Here is a 14595-nt window from a genome sequence, read left to right on the forward strand (position 1 = left end):
TAAGGTAATGTCTCCTTGAATGGGACAGTCGAATATTTTTGACATCTGACAGTAGCAGCGAGATGTCATTAACACCAAACGATCAGCTCGACGAGAGCTCACTTTTGGTAGTATTCCGAAGAGTTAAGACGTATCGCTTGTTTGTGAAATAATATTGGTCTGAAATTTTCCAAAAAAAAGTTTTTTTGAACAATTTCCACACACCCACAGTTTGAAGTGTTTTTAACATTATTTGAAGGTAAATATATTGAATAGTTAGTAAATTGTGTCTATTTTAAAGCTGCAAAGTCCATTTTTCGATATCGCGTCATAATTTTTTTTTGTGATGACTCACAAAAATGGCGGTCAGTTCCTTGAATGGGACAAAGATGTCTCCTTGAATGGGACACTGTGTATTTTTAAGTTAAGCAAGATGGGGCAAAATGGTCTACAGCAAAATTGTTCCTCGTGAGTCGAAACTTTCATTTCTACAACTTTCATCAACACTCCCCAACGATAAATCCACCCATTGGCCCAGAAACCGAGGATAAACTCACTTTTTTGACCCACAAATTTAATTTTTTTCTTGTAACGATTTTTCGAATATAATGTGGACAAATGTGAATGTTATGTATACCGTTGGATAGGTATTCACGAGCACTAAAATTTTGGCCCAAAGCGCAGTGCCCTTCCTCCCATGACTGGGGAGATATGACCTTTGGTGTTAATACCCTGATTTTCATGGTCGCCCTTTTTGGATACACAGAGGGTGCGGAAAAAATTTGCATATATTTGAAACATACTCGACCTCAAGAAAAATAAATCAATTTTGGCTTCAATAAAGTGTAGGTATGCCCAAATGGGCTCAACTACAAAATGAAATTTCTGACGCAGTCGAAGACCAAGAAAGCGACGAATAAACATCATTTTTCATTACTTTTGTCACTGATTACAATCCAAAAGTCGATTAAATGAATAAACATTGAATAAACCATCAAAATATGATGATATTGTTTCATTTTCACACATGTTTCTGAGTTATTTGGAGTGTCCCATTCAAGGAGACCAATATTTTTTTTCCGATTTTCGTCATGGTCGGAAATTTTGCGATAAAATTTTTTTTGTAATGTAATCGAAGAACTATCTTAGGCAAAAAGATTCCTTTGATGGTCCTCTTTCCAACGGTATATCACATTCTCAAAAATATTTCCACTAGTGAAAGTTAGAAAATTAGGCCAAAGTGTGTCCCATTCAAGGAGACATTCCCTTAATATCTCCATGCCAGTAAGATATATTGATGAACAACATATATCGTATGATAGATATTGTGTATTTAGGTATTGCGCATTTTTTGATGAATAACACTCTGTTGTGTGACTTGCTCGGAAAATTTTATGACCAATTTTCTGACCAATTTTCTGACCATCATTTCAGGGCCTTTTTTCCCTATGTGCGGGGTCGTGCAATGCATATAAATCAGAATTTTTTTTCCACCAAATTCACGAGAAGAAAAGGCGTGAGAGCACCAAAGGCACTCGAGAGCCCAATGCAAGACCTAAAAACAGGGCGCAGGCATTCCAAAGGGCGTAACAATTTGAGAGCACACGAACAAAACACTATTCTGTTTGCTCTTCGACTCATTAAGTCTTTGGTCCAAGAAAAAATGGCATTCAAAGTAAGAGATAGCCAAAAATATATATTCTGTTTAACCCATTACTGTGACGAAATTTTATGTTATTTCGACTGAATTTTTTGTTTAGAAATGGAGTGTATGGTTAACCTTTAAATAAAAACAGTTTTGAATTCGTAAATCAAACATTATAAGCAGCTATATAGCAGGGACTTATACACCTAAATAAAATGAGTGTGAGTGTTCGGAATTTTATGAAGAGCGCTCCAAAGTGTAATCCTTAAAAAATCGTCGGAAGAGCGTTTCAAAGCACTATTCATATAGTTTTGAAGCGCTCTCGTCCTTCGTTGCGCATTCGAATGTATTTTTTCAATATGGTTCGGGTATGCACAAATTCATTAGATTAATGACAATGTTAAGTCCTTAGGAGATATTATTATATCCAATATCCATATATATATAGTTTTGTTGCACTTTTCAATGCAATGTGCAATAAGCAGGGGGATTACAGATTGATAGTTGAGCTGCATGATAAATACTGAATGAATAGTTCTGCAGCTTGCCGTATATGATATTGTCGGGCAAACTGCGGCGCTAGTGTGCTTGTGTTTCAATCTACAAAACCCCTGGCAATAAGAGAATGAAAATCAATTGTAAATTTTCTTTTCAAGTTGAACAAAATGTTCAGGCTGATAAAAAAGGGCGCAATTTTTTTTAGAAAGGGCGCAATTGATTTTCCGCACGAGGGCGCAAAAAGATGAAAAAAGGCCCTGCTCATTTTTGGGGGTGAATCGAATCATGCGGAGCGAAGTACTCGATGTTAGCCGTAAAAATCACATATCTTAATCTCAACAAAATAAAAATTTAATGTAATTTTTTGAAATTCTAAAGTCACAAAATATCATAACAGCATGTGCCGAAAACACATTTTCAACTTTTTACGTTTGTGTGTGAACAAAAACTATAAGTCTATAAAATTATAAGTCTATAATAACGAAACATAGAGGATACAATTACAAAACTTTTGATGTATGACACTTGACATATTGGTTCAACCGTTTTCGAAATATCGGTAGTGATTCGATTCGCCCCCATCGCCCCTATATTTAAGGATTTTTTGATCAAAAATCGATTTTTCAAGATTTGAAATTGAACCAACTGAATATAAGGCCAGAAATATGTGAAAACACAACGCTACGGTTTCTTTTAAACATGTACATAAATGGCACTGAAGCGCCAACTGGTGCTAGCCCCTGTACTACACACACTGAATGGAAACTTTTTCACTCTTGTGTTGACGAATTCTACATTGATTTTAACATTATGTTTGTAGTACAGGTGCTAGCACCAGTTGGCGACAACAATGCGAAGCCATAGCGTTGTGAAAACATCACTCGATTTGGTCATATAGGCACTCAGAATGTTCGTAGGGGATCACACTAGAAGTTAGAAGGCAGCAAAGGCAGATATTATTTGCTTAGTGAAGCAATATCACTGTTAGGCTGTAGCTCATGGGCGTTTCTTCTCATCTTGCTTGAATTGGCACATTTTACGACACCAAAATCATATAAACCCATGTTAAACGAAGCCGGAATTCGATTCTATGTCAAATATTAGGTAGAAATGGCTCATCGGATGTTTCAAAAATGAAATAAACGTAGTTGTTCAGCTGAGTGGTTTTGAGCGAAAATTTAATACAGAAAAGTTGTGCGGAAAAATTTCGATGATGGTTGAGCGGAAAAGGGATAGCTATATAGTATACTGTAAAGTAAACTATAGTGAACTATATAGCCAGGGATGGCATGTGACACGATTTTTTGTCATTGGTAAGTAAATGACGTCGGAAACCGTATTCGACGTTTTCGACGGTCGAAAACCTCGTTCATTTCAAAAACTCCTAAACATTTAAAAATACACAGTACGACTCATTAAATGATATTCTCTGCACTCATTACGTATGCAAAATACATACACGCGCATTCTCTAGCGTTATAGCTTTTGCATACACTCAAAATGCGGGAGGAGGAACGTGATGAAAGAAACAAGAACTGGCCATAAATGAGCTCTATCTTGTGCAACCCGTTGGACATCTCAACGAAATGAAGCCGAATCATTTTTGAAGAATTCGTCTGTCATGAATACGGTCACAGTCGCCTAAGATGCGGAAGCAGAATCTGACAAAGATGCAATAAGATCAAAAACGATCGTTTCTTCACGTCTCTTCAATCAAACGTTTTTTGCATCAGTTAAGTCAAAAGAGCACCACCTCTGTTGCTGATGCAGCAGAAAATGGCTTGGATTATTGCAAGATGGACCAGTCGCACTGCAGGGGGTCTGGGGGCTCAACGTGTTCGACAAAGTTGTTGCCCTATATTCTATACTATTTTGGAAAGGTGGCGACATAAGCCATTCAATGCAATATGTGCGGAATGATTTCTTGAGTATCCAGTAAAGCGGAGTTGTTTCAAAAATTCTTTTTTACATTTAATATTAATAAATATATAAATAAATTTTGATATATTATATAAATTTTAAGATCCGAATTTTATCCGGATATTTTGCTCCCGAATCGTGGATTGTTATTTTTCAAATCCCGCCAAAAATTTCAGACTTTTCAGAACGAGTTCTATATTTTAAAAAAATGCTGAAAATGCATTTGTTCTTGTGTGATGTATAGGCGAGTTTACCGTCTTCGCACCATTGTAGGACAGTACAAATGTCGATTTTCGACATACTTGTATAGGAGAATGTAGACATGTCACTATACTTAAAAGCAAACAAAACTGACATGAACACAAAAGTATTTATTAATATTGTATACACGTAAAGACATTTAAATCAACTGCACACATACAGTTCAAACATTCATTATTGTTAGCCTTACTTTGAAAGCCAACGCACACATTCCACCGTATTTTCTCTCTAAGCGTTTTGTCATCAATTTCGATAGAATATTTGATCAATTAAACATATTTGCATTCATCGAAAAAAAATTCTTTTTTTTATATCGATATAAACTTTGGCGGTAAAAAACCAAACGAGAATTAAGAGTTTAGCGATAGCATTTAAAATACATCAATTGACTTGATAATCATTGATCCTTTTCATCACTTTTGAGTCAACGTTATGTGCAAGAATTATTTGGGGAAGCAAGGGCAAAATTAATCAACATTATTGGAATCCAACAAGCCAGTGAATGTTCTTGACAATTCATTATTATCATTGCATATTTTGCGTTTTGGGGGGAAAGTTATTCACTTTCCCTAATTTTATTGACAAATTACAAATACATTGAAATTTCTTTTATTTTTTATGATTTATTTTTATAATAATCTTGATGGGTTTTCTACTCTGATGTAGTTGAAAGTATTACAACTAGCATTCGGTTATATTTTTCTTTTTTTTTTCTTTTGAATTTAAATTGTCATCCTTCAATTTCGGAATAATTTAACACGAAAATATGATGTTCCAGAACTTTTTTCACTTTAATAAAATTAAATTCTGTCAATTTAATCGAAAGCCAATTTGAGTTTTCCTATGCTGATGGTAGTTATGTTTACGTTTATATGAAACAAAAAGTTTCTTGCAAAATCTGAACATTTTAAATGAAAATGGACATTTTTCATCAATCTAATTTGAAATAGCCAATATTAGGAAAAGGTCTTTGAGTAGGAATGTGAATGTTTAGTTCAATGATGTAACATTCTCGACCCCCACGTCAAAGAATAACAGCAAGATGTAAAATTAAAACGAGTTGTTATGGGAGTCGTGTTAATAAACGTTTGTGTGTTTCTGCTTAATTTCAATTTTACGGTTTATTGTAAATATCTATATATACGTATGTGTGTGTTGTGTATTTATGTGTGTGTGTATATCTGTTGCCATTTCACTTAACAATAATTTTTTTTAGTTATGTTCATAGTTTTCATTTACTTTTTTCCTTTAACCTTTGTCTTCTTCATTTTTTGTTTAAATTATCATTAGTACTATTTTATTAAATATTAAATTATACCTAAAAATTTAATATTTAATGTTTAGTTCTGTGTGTGTGTTTTTATTCAATTAACACATTATTTCTCAATCTTGCCTATTTCATATATTTATTGTATTTCATTTATTTTACTATTCCACTTTCAATTTATCTCAATGTGCTGCTGTGAAAATTAGTTTGTTTCCGAGTTATATTGGTTTGAAAGGTTGTTTCGTGTTTTAGCAAGTATCGCCTGAATTTCCTGCCATCTTCTTTATATTGATCGCGAGAATACACACACAAAATTATTTCAATGTTGTTGATGTTGTTTGCAGGAAATAAGTATATGTGACAACTGTTTTAGTGGTTTCTGCTTATAGTGATTTTAGCGGTTAGCGTTTTTCAGTTGATTGGATAACCAATCAAGACCTTCGTATAATCCGTCGCCGCTTGTTGCACATGTTGCCTGAATGTACCAGTTACGATTTCTTAACGAGTGAAGTCCTAACTTGTCAGTAATTTCAGCTGCATTCATTGCGTTTGGTAGATCCTAGAACAGTATATGATCAATATGAAAGTGATATTTGGTTTGATATAAATATCATCTACAATCGGTTTACCTGTTTGTTGGCAAATATCAGTAAGACTGCATCTCGAAGCTCATCTTCGGCTAACATTCGCATTAATTCTTCTCGTGCCTCGCCAATTCGCTCTCTATCATTACTGTCGACCACAAAAATTAAGCCCTGGAGGGAAATAATACGAATTTGAACGAAAATTGAGGTAACATTGGAAAAACTTATAGTAAGATACTTACTTGTGTATTTTGGAAGTAGTGCCTCCAAAGTGGACGAATCTTGTCTTGGCCACCCACATCCCATACAGTAAAACTAATATTCTTGTATTCTACCGTTTCCACATTGAAACCTGAAAGCAATGATAAATAACATAAATGTGTATGCAAACGAATTGAAAATTCATATCGCAATATGATTTACGCATATTCTATGCCGTTTTGACTACCAACATTTAAAATCGTATGACCGCATTTTAACAAACATCGCACAGCGCCATCTACGTTTGCGCTTTATTTTACTGCGAATTAAAATACAATCAAAATATGCGCTCAAACATTGAGAGACAAAACGATATAGAATATTCGTAAATAATAATTCAATATGAATTCAACATCGATGGGTCTCTGTCAGTTTTTACATTTTTGTTTTTATTTTCTTTCATTTCATGGGATCGTTATTTTATTTTCATCAGAATACGTAAATTTGTAGCACGGGTCTTTCTCCAAAAATGTTCAAATTACTTATCAACAATCACGGAATCTATATTTCAGGATATTTCAAGATAAAAATAACAAATATACTCACCAATGGTTGGTATCGTTGTCACAATTTCACCTAATTTTAGTTTGTATAATATAGTTGTTTTACCGGCAGCATCCAAACCAACCATCAATATTCTCATTTCTTTTTTGCCGAAAAGGCCTTTGAATAGATTTGCAAACACGTTTCCCATGATCGTATTATACTCGTACCTATTATAGAGTTTTCAAATTCCAATGAGATAATTTTTTCAATAGTTCTATATATGTTTGTTTTCTTCCAATCGTTCGGGTTTTCGTGATCGATTTTTTCTATTCAAACACGATTACTACCTGTAAAGAAGAAAGAATAATATATTGAATAAGTTCCTATACAATTTTTACTAAATCGCTTTCTACAATTAATATGTCATTTGATCAGTTGTTCATCATCAACACAGAGTATGTGTTTGGAGATTATTTTTGATCGTTTTTGAACGGCGTTAGTAATATTTATACAATATCCACGAAAAAAATGAAAATTGAGACAACAGTAAAAATTGTTGATATGCAACATCAATCTTGATCGATAAGTTTCAACTAATCAGTAGATCTGAACTAATATATAATTAAATTCTTAATTTTGCATAACATAAATAAAACATCCAGAGATAAGGAACGACTCATATTAGCGAGAATGTTTTCATAGTGAACGGATATGCACATTTTCCGTTATATACAGGAATTAAACATACTCTATCCATACAGACAATATCATTCGCATACATTTTATGGTACATTCATATATAAGTTACGATTTAGGGCGCGTCATTGTTCAAAGCTTTGAGCACATTGTGTCCATTTCATCTCTAAAAGAAATCGCATAACTATTTACCACTTATGGCATTGCCAAAAATAATGATGCAAATATCAAATCCCATTAAGCTTGCACAAATGATTCAAATAATTTGGTATTCAAACATTCCACCATGCTTAGTAATAAACAAAAAAAAAGATATGAAACCAACAATTTGTACTCGTATACATCAAAATGGCTTGAAGCTTAGTACAAAATACCAACATGTCTTATTCAGAATGCATTAGCATATTCCAAACTATTCCATATTTTTATTTATTTCCAATAATATATATATCTCTTCAGAATTTACTAATTCAAATCTATTGCTTATAAAAAAAAACCAATTCTTTAAATACAAGACCAACAATATACACAATGGAAAAGGAAACTTTTATTGAAGCAGAAGAAACGAAAAAAAAAAATCTCCACGTCACATACTCAGTGACCGTAAGTATACGGCTAGTGTATGAGTGAATGTATGTAATCAATTCTGCTTAGTATCAAGATTTTGATTTCAATTTTGACAGTATTGTTCCATATTTTTCACTTTCTTTTTTATTGAAAAATTAACAATCACGGTTTCTTCTCAGTATTTTGCAAAATCATTTTACACAATATTATTCACACACTTGCTTTACTTCGCTTTACACTGGAGAAATAAAAAACCTTGGTTTTCTCTCGAAACAAATTGATATTTGAGCCTTGTTGGATTGAATACCGGGCAAAAATTGACAGGCACTTACTACTCCATTTGGTTAAAGTTAAATAAACTATATAGATTTATTGTTATTATTATTATTATACGAATTTCCAATCTATTTGTTCCGAAATTGGAAATAAAACTCAAATTTTATAACCGAAAACTGTTCAAATACATTAGATACAAATGGCTAGGGAAACTTTTTATTCTGAAAGATAGACTGGTCAAACAGTTATGCACTTTGGATAAACAATTTCAACTATATATATTTGGAGATGATATTCGAGAAAATTTGAAAATAGAAAGTACGTAGTCAGTAATAAATGCAAACTTACTAATTGAATATGTCTAAACAAAAATGAATGAAAAATTAAATAACAATGTTAAGACTCTCTTCCTGATCACAGTCGTTGTCGACGACCGAAAAAGTGAATAGTGTTCTATTAAAATGGCGGACGTGGAAAAAAATATGGAAAGACCTACAATGGAGAGCCTCACAAGCGGCGGTTTTTAGTATTGGAACAAAAGTTTGATTGTTGTTTCGTTTAGTTCTTGTCGAAATCATGGCTTCACCATGTTCTAATGTATATGTAGCCGTGTCGGCATTTCTCACTGGCAACACTAATGAACATAAATACATACACAATGAAATATGACTTGTGTATTTTGATGATGAACCATGTCAGATTCCAAAAATTTCTGAGAAATTTTATTGAATTGATAGCTGAAATAAATTATATACATCTAATATTACAGCTATTAAAAGTTTCTTAAATTATTGTGAAAAAACAATTCGAGTTTTCTAAAAGAATTCATTTACCACCAACACAAACACGAATACAATGACATTTCATTCATCATCCACCCAAAATGAAAGCGTTTTGAAATTCATGTCCAACAACCAAAAAAGCTTGATTTCAATATGTATAAGTTCCGGCTACAACATTGATGTCACACCGATAAAGCGGTATTGCAAATTTCGAGTGAGGTATTTGAGTGTGTGTTAACATTCGAAATGCCAACAATTTGAATAAACGTTTCATAACGTGAAATGCATGAATCTCGATGTCGATCTGGAACTATATGAATGCCACGTCGCCGAAGAAAATATATCTTTCAAAAATAAATTGATAGACGAAGTTTTTATGTTAGAATCAACATGAAATATCACCTGAATCATTTATGGATAAACACTTTTGGATTTGGATGGCAGATCATTCGTATTGTTTAGTTGTTATACATAAAGAACCGTCATTTGATCTAGATTGACTCGTTAGATGGCTCTCATACTATTACATTACGTGTTTCGATATGACATGACATATTTTCGACAACAATAAAGCAGGATTTTCTCCTTTCTCTCTCCTCTCTTATCTGAATGTTGAACCAACCACCGAAAACGTGCATGAGTCAGAAACGATTCCACGGAATTAATAATAAAATCGCGCAAAATCGAAATCAGTATAAAAATCTTTTTGTTTCATTCAATTGTTCAATTAATTGAAATGAGAGTGATAAATTCTTCAATCGCAATTTGAGACCACGTACACTTGAACAATCTGAAGTTTTTGAATCTGAACTATTGTAATGATCTTATTCACAAAAAGTGACAAATTTTGTCAACGACACTAAAGCTTAAAAAAAATATTGAACACCAAAAAAACATATTTTTGCTGATGGAACATGCAATTACGAAGCTATTTGATGGAACTACTTTGTCGGTAAATATTTCTATTTTTTTTTTTCCAAATAAAACATCTTCACATTCAATTATTTCGTTGATTTTAGCCTTTTAAAATTGGTTAATCCATTTATTTTTGAAGTAATCTTCACAGTAAATCGATTTTTTTTGTTCAATATATTTTAAATAAGTTTTCAACAACTACGAACTTAATTATCTGCTTTACTTGTTCTGATTCGGCTATTTAATTGAAATCAAATTAAGATATTAGAAAATATTGAAGAATTGTACACTTCGGTTTGACGAGACCAACAAATCACTCAATACTAACGTATGGCCGCATGATAATTTTTTGGCTACAGCGAAGAATTTAACGGTACGAGTGTTTATGTGTTAGTTCAATTAATCGGTAAAGTGGGGTTCCTTATGTATATGTTTTGCTGGCTTTCGTTTATGACATCTGTCAAAATTGTACAAAATTAACATATTCTAAAAGTATTGAGTGGCGCCACGCTGTGGATTCGGCACATATTTAAAATACGAATTTCGAAAGATGTAAAATTCAAACAAAAAACCGTAATTTTTGAATTATTTTCAGGGACCACAAATTGAAAAACTAGTGAAATGGCTTCAGGTGGCGCCAAAAACAACCACAATTCGTGTGAATTTACTACATACCTCTACTGATAATGTCATATCATATATATTGGAAACTCTTGAAAAATGCGACTTGCCTGGTTTGCCTATAGTTCAACGCTTACCAGACATACCAGAGATGATTATCATACATAGCATTGACAAAAATTTAATTAATAGACTACCAAAATCTGGATATAAAGAAGTATTTTTTTTGTTTTTTTTTGTCTGCAATGTATTTTTTCTTTAAATTCATAACTCATTTTAAAAGATTATAGTTGATGTATGTTGTGCTGCGGCTGTTTTGCGTGGAGCTCATATATATTGTCCCGGCATTTTAGCCATGCAATCGAACACTAAATTAGACGAAATGGTCAATATCTTCGCGGATGTTGAAGGAGCATGCAGAAAAGGGACAAATATAGTTTATTCGTCCAAATCAAAACTGTTTGTAGGCATTGGACAGGTGAAAATGCAAAGATTTCAATTGTTTAGAAGTGAATCAAAAGGAATTGCTGTTCGTGTGCATGAGACCGTCTCGTGCGTTCCTTCTATTGGGAGTGATTATCTTGTGAATCAACAAAGTTTACTGCAGGTTTTCAGCTCTGGTCGATTGATTCTTCAGCAAAATTAAATTGTATCTTTTTAAAATATATTTTAGAACTTTCCTTCGATCGTTTGCAGCCGAGTGCTGAGCCCAAAACCGAATGAAATTATTTTGGATATGTGCGCATCACCTGGAAACAAAACTACACATATTGCACAATTAATGCAGGACACTGGACTTTTGATTGCTTTAGATAAGTCAAAGAGTCGTGTAGCTGTACTTAAAGAGAATATACAACGATTTAAATTGAAATCTGTTCATGTTCATGCTTATGACGCAACAAAAGCCCTTTCGAAACTTTGCAAAGACAATTGGTTACCACCATTTACGGAAGAGGTAAAGAAGAAGATGAAAAAAAGCAATCATTTGTGTTGGTGTTCCTTTTTTATTCAAGCACTAACTTTATCATGAGAATGACAATTTCTTACGAAATCATGAACATATTTCTATTTGTTTGACACTCGTTTTTCATGATTATAGAGTTTTGACAGAATTTTATTGGATGCGCCATGCAGTGGTATGGGGAATCGGCCCGTGCTAGCTACAAAAATGAGTCCGAATATTTTATCATCTTTTCCTAAATTGCAAAAAAAATTACTCGACACTGCGGTGAAATTATTGAAAATTAATGGAACTTTGGTCTACAGCACATGTTCAGTTATGGAAGGTAACAATTTTTTTCAAATAATATATAGATATGTCTGTATTGCAAAGCCATATAAAACTTATTCTCCTTTATTTATTTTTGTATTTTATTGTTAATGGAAGCTGAAAATGAGCTCAACGTTGCATATATTTTGGAAAAATATGGACCACAAATAGAATTAGAAACTGCAAATCCTTTGTTTGGAAGAAAAGGGTTACCGAATACGGGTCTAAGTGATGTATGAATGGTGAATTTTTATGTATTTTTTTATCCTGACCAGTGCGTTGGATTTTTTCAATGAAATTTTGTAGTATAATGACGAGTTTTAGCGTTTACAAAGCCAAAAGTGAACCTTATAGTGCAATAATTCTTCCCAGGGCTGGAAGAACTGGTACTTGGTTGATTTTTGGCCATGGATAATTAAAAAAATATTCATAAACCTGGATTCCTCACGGTTTAGTCAGGAAATGCGAATTTACGAAAATCAGTCTTAGAAAAAATTTATGAAGTAAATTGAAATTTTTTTTGAATTTGTTGCTTAAATAACATACTTTTTTGTATGCAATATCGGAGAAAGAGAGAAATGCGCGATAAACCGATTAAAAGAACAAAATGATTTCAGTATTATGCATAGCATTATTGAGAATTCCAAAGGATTATTTGGAATTATTTTCGTACTATTTACTTCGGGAAGTGTGGATAGGAATTGATGCGTTGTGGTGCACAGGGGAGGAGCAAGACCGGTTTACCACTTTGATTGTGTTAATATCATGCATGTACGCAGAATTTGGTGCACTTTATATTGAAAATAGGCTCAATCATTTGACTGATATCAAAAAAAACCTTATCTGACAACACAATTTTATTAATATCGGTATTATTTTCAGTTGCAACGCGCAATGGTACAACGCTTTGGACCTGATCTGGAAGACTTGGAAAATCAAGATACCTTCATAGATTCAACAGGTTTCTTCATTTGCAAATTTAGAAAAAGATCAAAAATCGTTTGACTGAAAAGGATCTAACGATTCAACGATTCAATCAGATATGGTACAATCTCAAGATTTTGCTGCACAATTTGAATCCATACAAAAGCAATTTTTATTGTTTGCACTGCGTAAAATGAAATTGTGACACGGATTCTTGCTGCCTTTTGATTGCGAGAATTACAAATTTTAAATATTGTAAATACATAACATAATATTTATACCAATTAAACCACCTCTGTATGGTGCATAGAAACGCTGTATGGTGCAGGAAAATAATAATAAAATTGTATCGCAAAAAAATTTGATATTGTTTATCTAATATGAGAAAATGTTCATAAATCAATTTAAATTGTTTGTATCTCTAGGTCTCGACGTGAACTGTAAATTTAAAACTACCAAAAGGGATTTATTCAGATTGGGTGTAAAACTTCTCTTGAATTTATCACCCCTTTAATGAATTGAACGATGGATTTGCAGTCATTTAGGTCGACCTACATTGTTTGACGCTTCATCGGGCCTTTCATTTTTCGCACTCATTTCCAATTTATAATATGACTCCATTATGAAGAATCTGAATTTGATGAACATGCGTTCAAGACTGTTTGGCACCGCGATATGCCGCAGCAAAGTGCATTCTCACCAAAGGTGTGTATTGCATGAATTCAATAATTTTATTTGTGAATTTGCAGGGCACTGTCTTTTATTTGGGGGACCGATCCACTTGGCGCTACTACAACAAGTCCCTTGGAATCAAGCAGTTCAGCAGAATGATCAACATTAAGCATCCACCGCAAGGGGGAAACTACTACTACCGCATAATTCATATTAATACAATCTAGTACCACACCAATTCTGATAAATTCCAAAAAATTCTGCGCAATTCAATACAATTCCAATCAATTCCGATGTTTCTAAGTCAAATTTGATGATAATCAACTTCAAAAATTGCAAATATAGGGTCATTAAGCATCTCAAAGGAATGCTTAAGCGCATAGATGTTCAATCTTATCGAAATAACTTCAGATAGGGCGTTTTTAATTGTACATCTTCAAATTCAATATTTCACTTCAAATAGGTAAAGGCTTTATGATTCAGAGCTAGAATTGAGTCTTGTAGATCAAACCAAGTCAAATATGTTCTGGAAGTAAAAATCTTCAATATGCATTCAAATGAATGGTAAATGTCCCTATATTTGCGATATTTTGAGTTGATCATCACCAAATTTGACCAAGGAACATCGGAATTGATTGGAATAGTTTTGAATTGCGCAGAATTTTTTGGAATTTTTCAGAATTTGTGTTGTACTAGATTGTATTAATATGAATCATGCGGTAGTAGTAGTTTCCCCCTTGCCCCGAGTTCGTCATTTTTTTATATTAAGGATTCAATACGTCCCAAAAAGTGTAGATTGACTTATTTAGAGGTCGATGTCGTTGGCCCCACCCCAATTTGGTGCTGGGTCGTCCTATATAACAAAATTTAGTGCTAATTTAGTGATGTCGATTGGTATCTAGCATGATTTTAGTGCTGCCCTCCATGCGAAAATTTTTGATTTTGAAAAAAAAAATTGATTTTGAAAAAAT

The 14595-nt window shown here is 33.0% G+C and overlaps 2 protein-coding genes across 10 annotated transcripts; one reads left to right on the top strand and one right to left on the bottom strand.

Moving 5' to 3' along the window:
• Positions 1-5398: 5398 nt before the first annotated feature.
• Positions 5399-10501, bottom strand: LOC129571598 (ADP-ribosylation factor 1). 7 transcript variants are annotated; one of them, XM_055451408.1, is made up of 5 exons: positions 10361-10501; positions 6962-7248; positions 6397-6506; positions 6200-6325; positions 5399-6129 (listed from the first exon to the last, which is right to left on the bottom strand). In XM_055451408.1, the coding sequence occupies exons 2-5, from the start codon at positions 7107-7109 to the stop codon at positions 5965-5967; spliced, it is 549 nt and encodes a 182-aa protein (XP_055307383.1). In that variant the 5' UTR covers positions 7110-7248; positions 10361-10501; the 3' UTR covers positions 5399-5964. The 7 variants fall into 7 exon arrangements, with proteins under 7 accessions (XP_055307383.1, XP_055307385.1, XP_055307389.1 ...); XM_055451410.1 differs by having other exon boundaries at positions 10344-10477; XM_055451414.1 differs by lacking the exon at positions 10361-10501 and adding an exon at positions 10002-10140.
• On the top strand, positions 10035-14255 carry LOC129571596 (tRNA (cytosine(72)-C(5))-methyltransferase NSUN6). Of its 3 annotated transcripts, none has more exons than XM_055451404.1 (8): positions 10035-10174; positions 10733-10975; positions 11042-11365; positions 11432-11713; positions 11858-12044; positions 12146-12261; positions 12911-12989; positions 13378-14252. In XM_055451404.1, the coding sequence occupies exons 1-8, from the start codon at positions 10130-10132 to the stop codon at positions 13464-13466; spliced, it is 1365 nt and encodes a 454-aa protein (XP_055307379.1). In that variant the 5' UTR covers positions 10035-10129; the 3' UTR covers positions 13467-14252. The 3 variants fall into 3 exon arrangements, with proteins under 3 accessions (XP_055307379.1, XP_055307380.1, XP_055307381.1); XM_055451406.1 differs by lacking the exon at positions 10035-10174 and adding an exon at positions 10369-10510 and having other exon boundaries at positions 13378-14255; XM_055451405.1 differs by lacking the exon at positions 13378-14252 and having other exon boundaries at positions 12146-12270; positions 12911-13355.
• The last annotated feature ends 340 nt before the right edge of the window (positions 14256-14595 follow it).

The sequence above is a fragment of the Sitodiplosis mosellana genome, unplaced genomic scaffold, assembly GCF_009176505.1.
Source record: "Sitodiplosis mosellana isolate CC-2019 unplaced genomic scaffold, AAFC_SMos_1.0 Smas_scaffold_2954, whole genome shotgun sequence".
Taxonomy (NCBI): domain Eukaryota; kingdom Metazoa; phylum Arthropoda; class Insecta; order Diptera; family Cecidomyiidae; genus Sitodiplosis; species Sitodiplosis mosellana.

Excerpts from the sequence above, each read along its gene's own strand:
- LOC129571598 (XM_055451408.1), bottom strand. The coding sequence starts at position 7,109 with ATGGGAAACGTGTTTGCAAATCTATTCAAAGGCCTTTTCGGCAAAAAA. Across the intron at positions 6,326-6,396 it reads ACTACTTCCAAAATACACAA|GGCTTAATTTTTGTGGTCGA; the intron begins GTAAGTATCTTA and ends ATTTCCCTCCAG. Across the intron at positions 6,130-6,199 it reads TGATATTTGCCAACAAACAG|GATCTACCAAACGCAATGAA; the intron begins GTAAACCGATTG and ends ATACTGTTCTAG.
- LOC129571596 (XM_055451404.1), top strand. The coding sequence starts at position 10,130 with ATGGAACATGCAATTACGAAGCTATTTGATGGAACTACTTTGTCG. Across the intron at positions 11,366-11,431 it reads ATCAACAAAGTTTACTGCAG|AACTTTCCTTCGATCGTTTG; the intron begins GTTTTCAGCTCT and ends AATATATTTTAG. Across the intron at positions 12,045-12,145 it reads CACATGTTCAGTTATGGAAG|CTGAAAATGAGCTCAACGTT; the intron begins GTAACAATTTTT and ends TGTTAATGGAAG.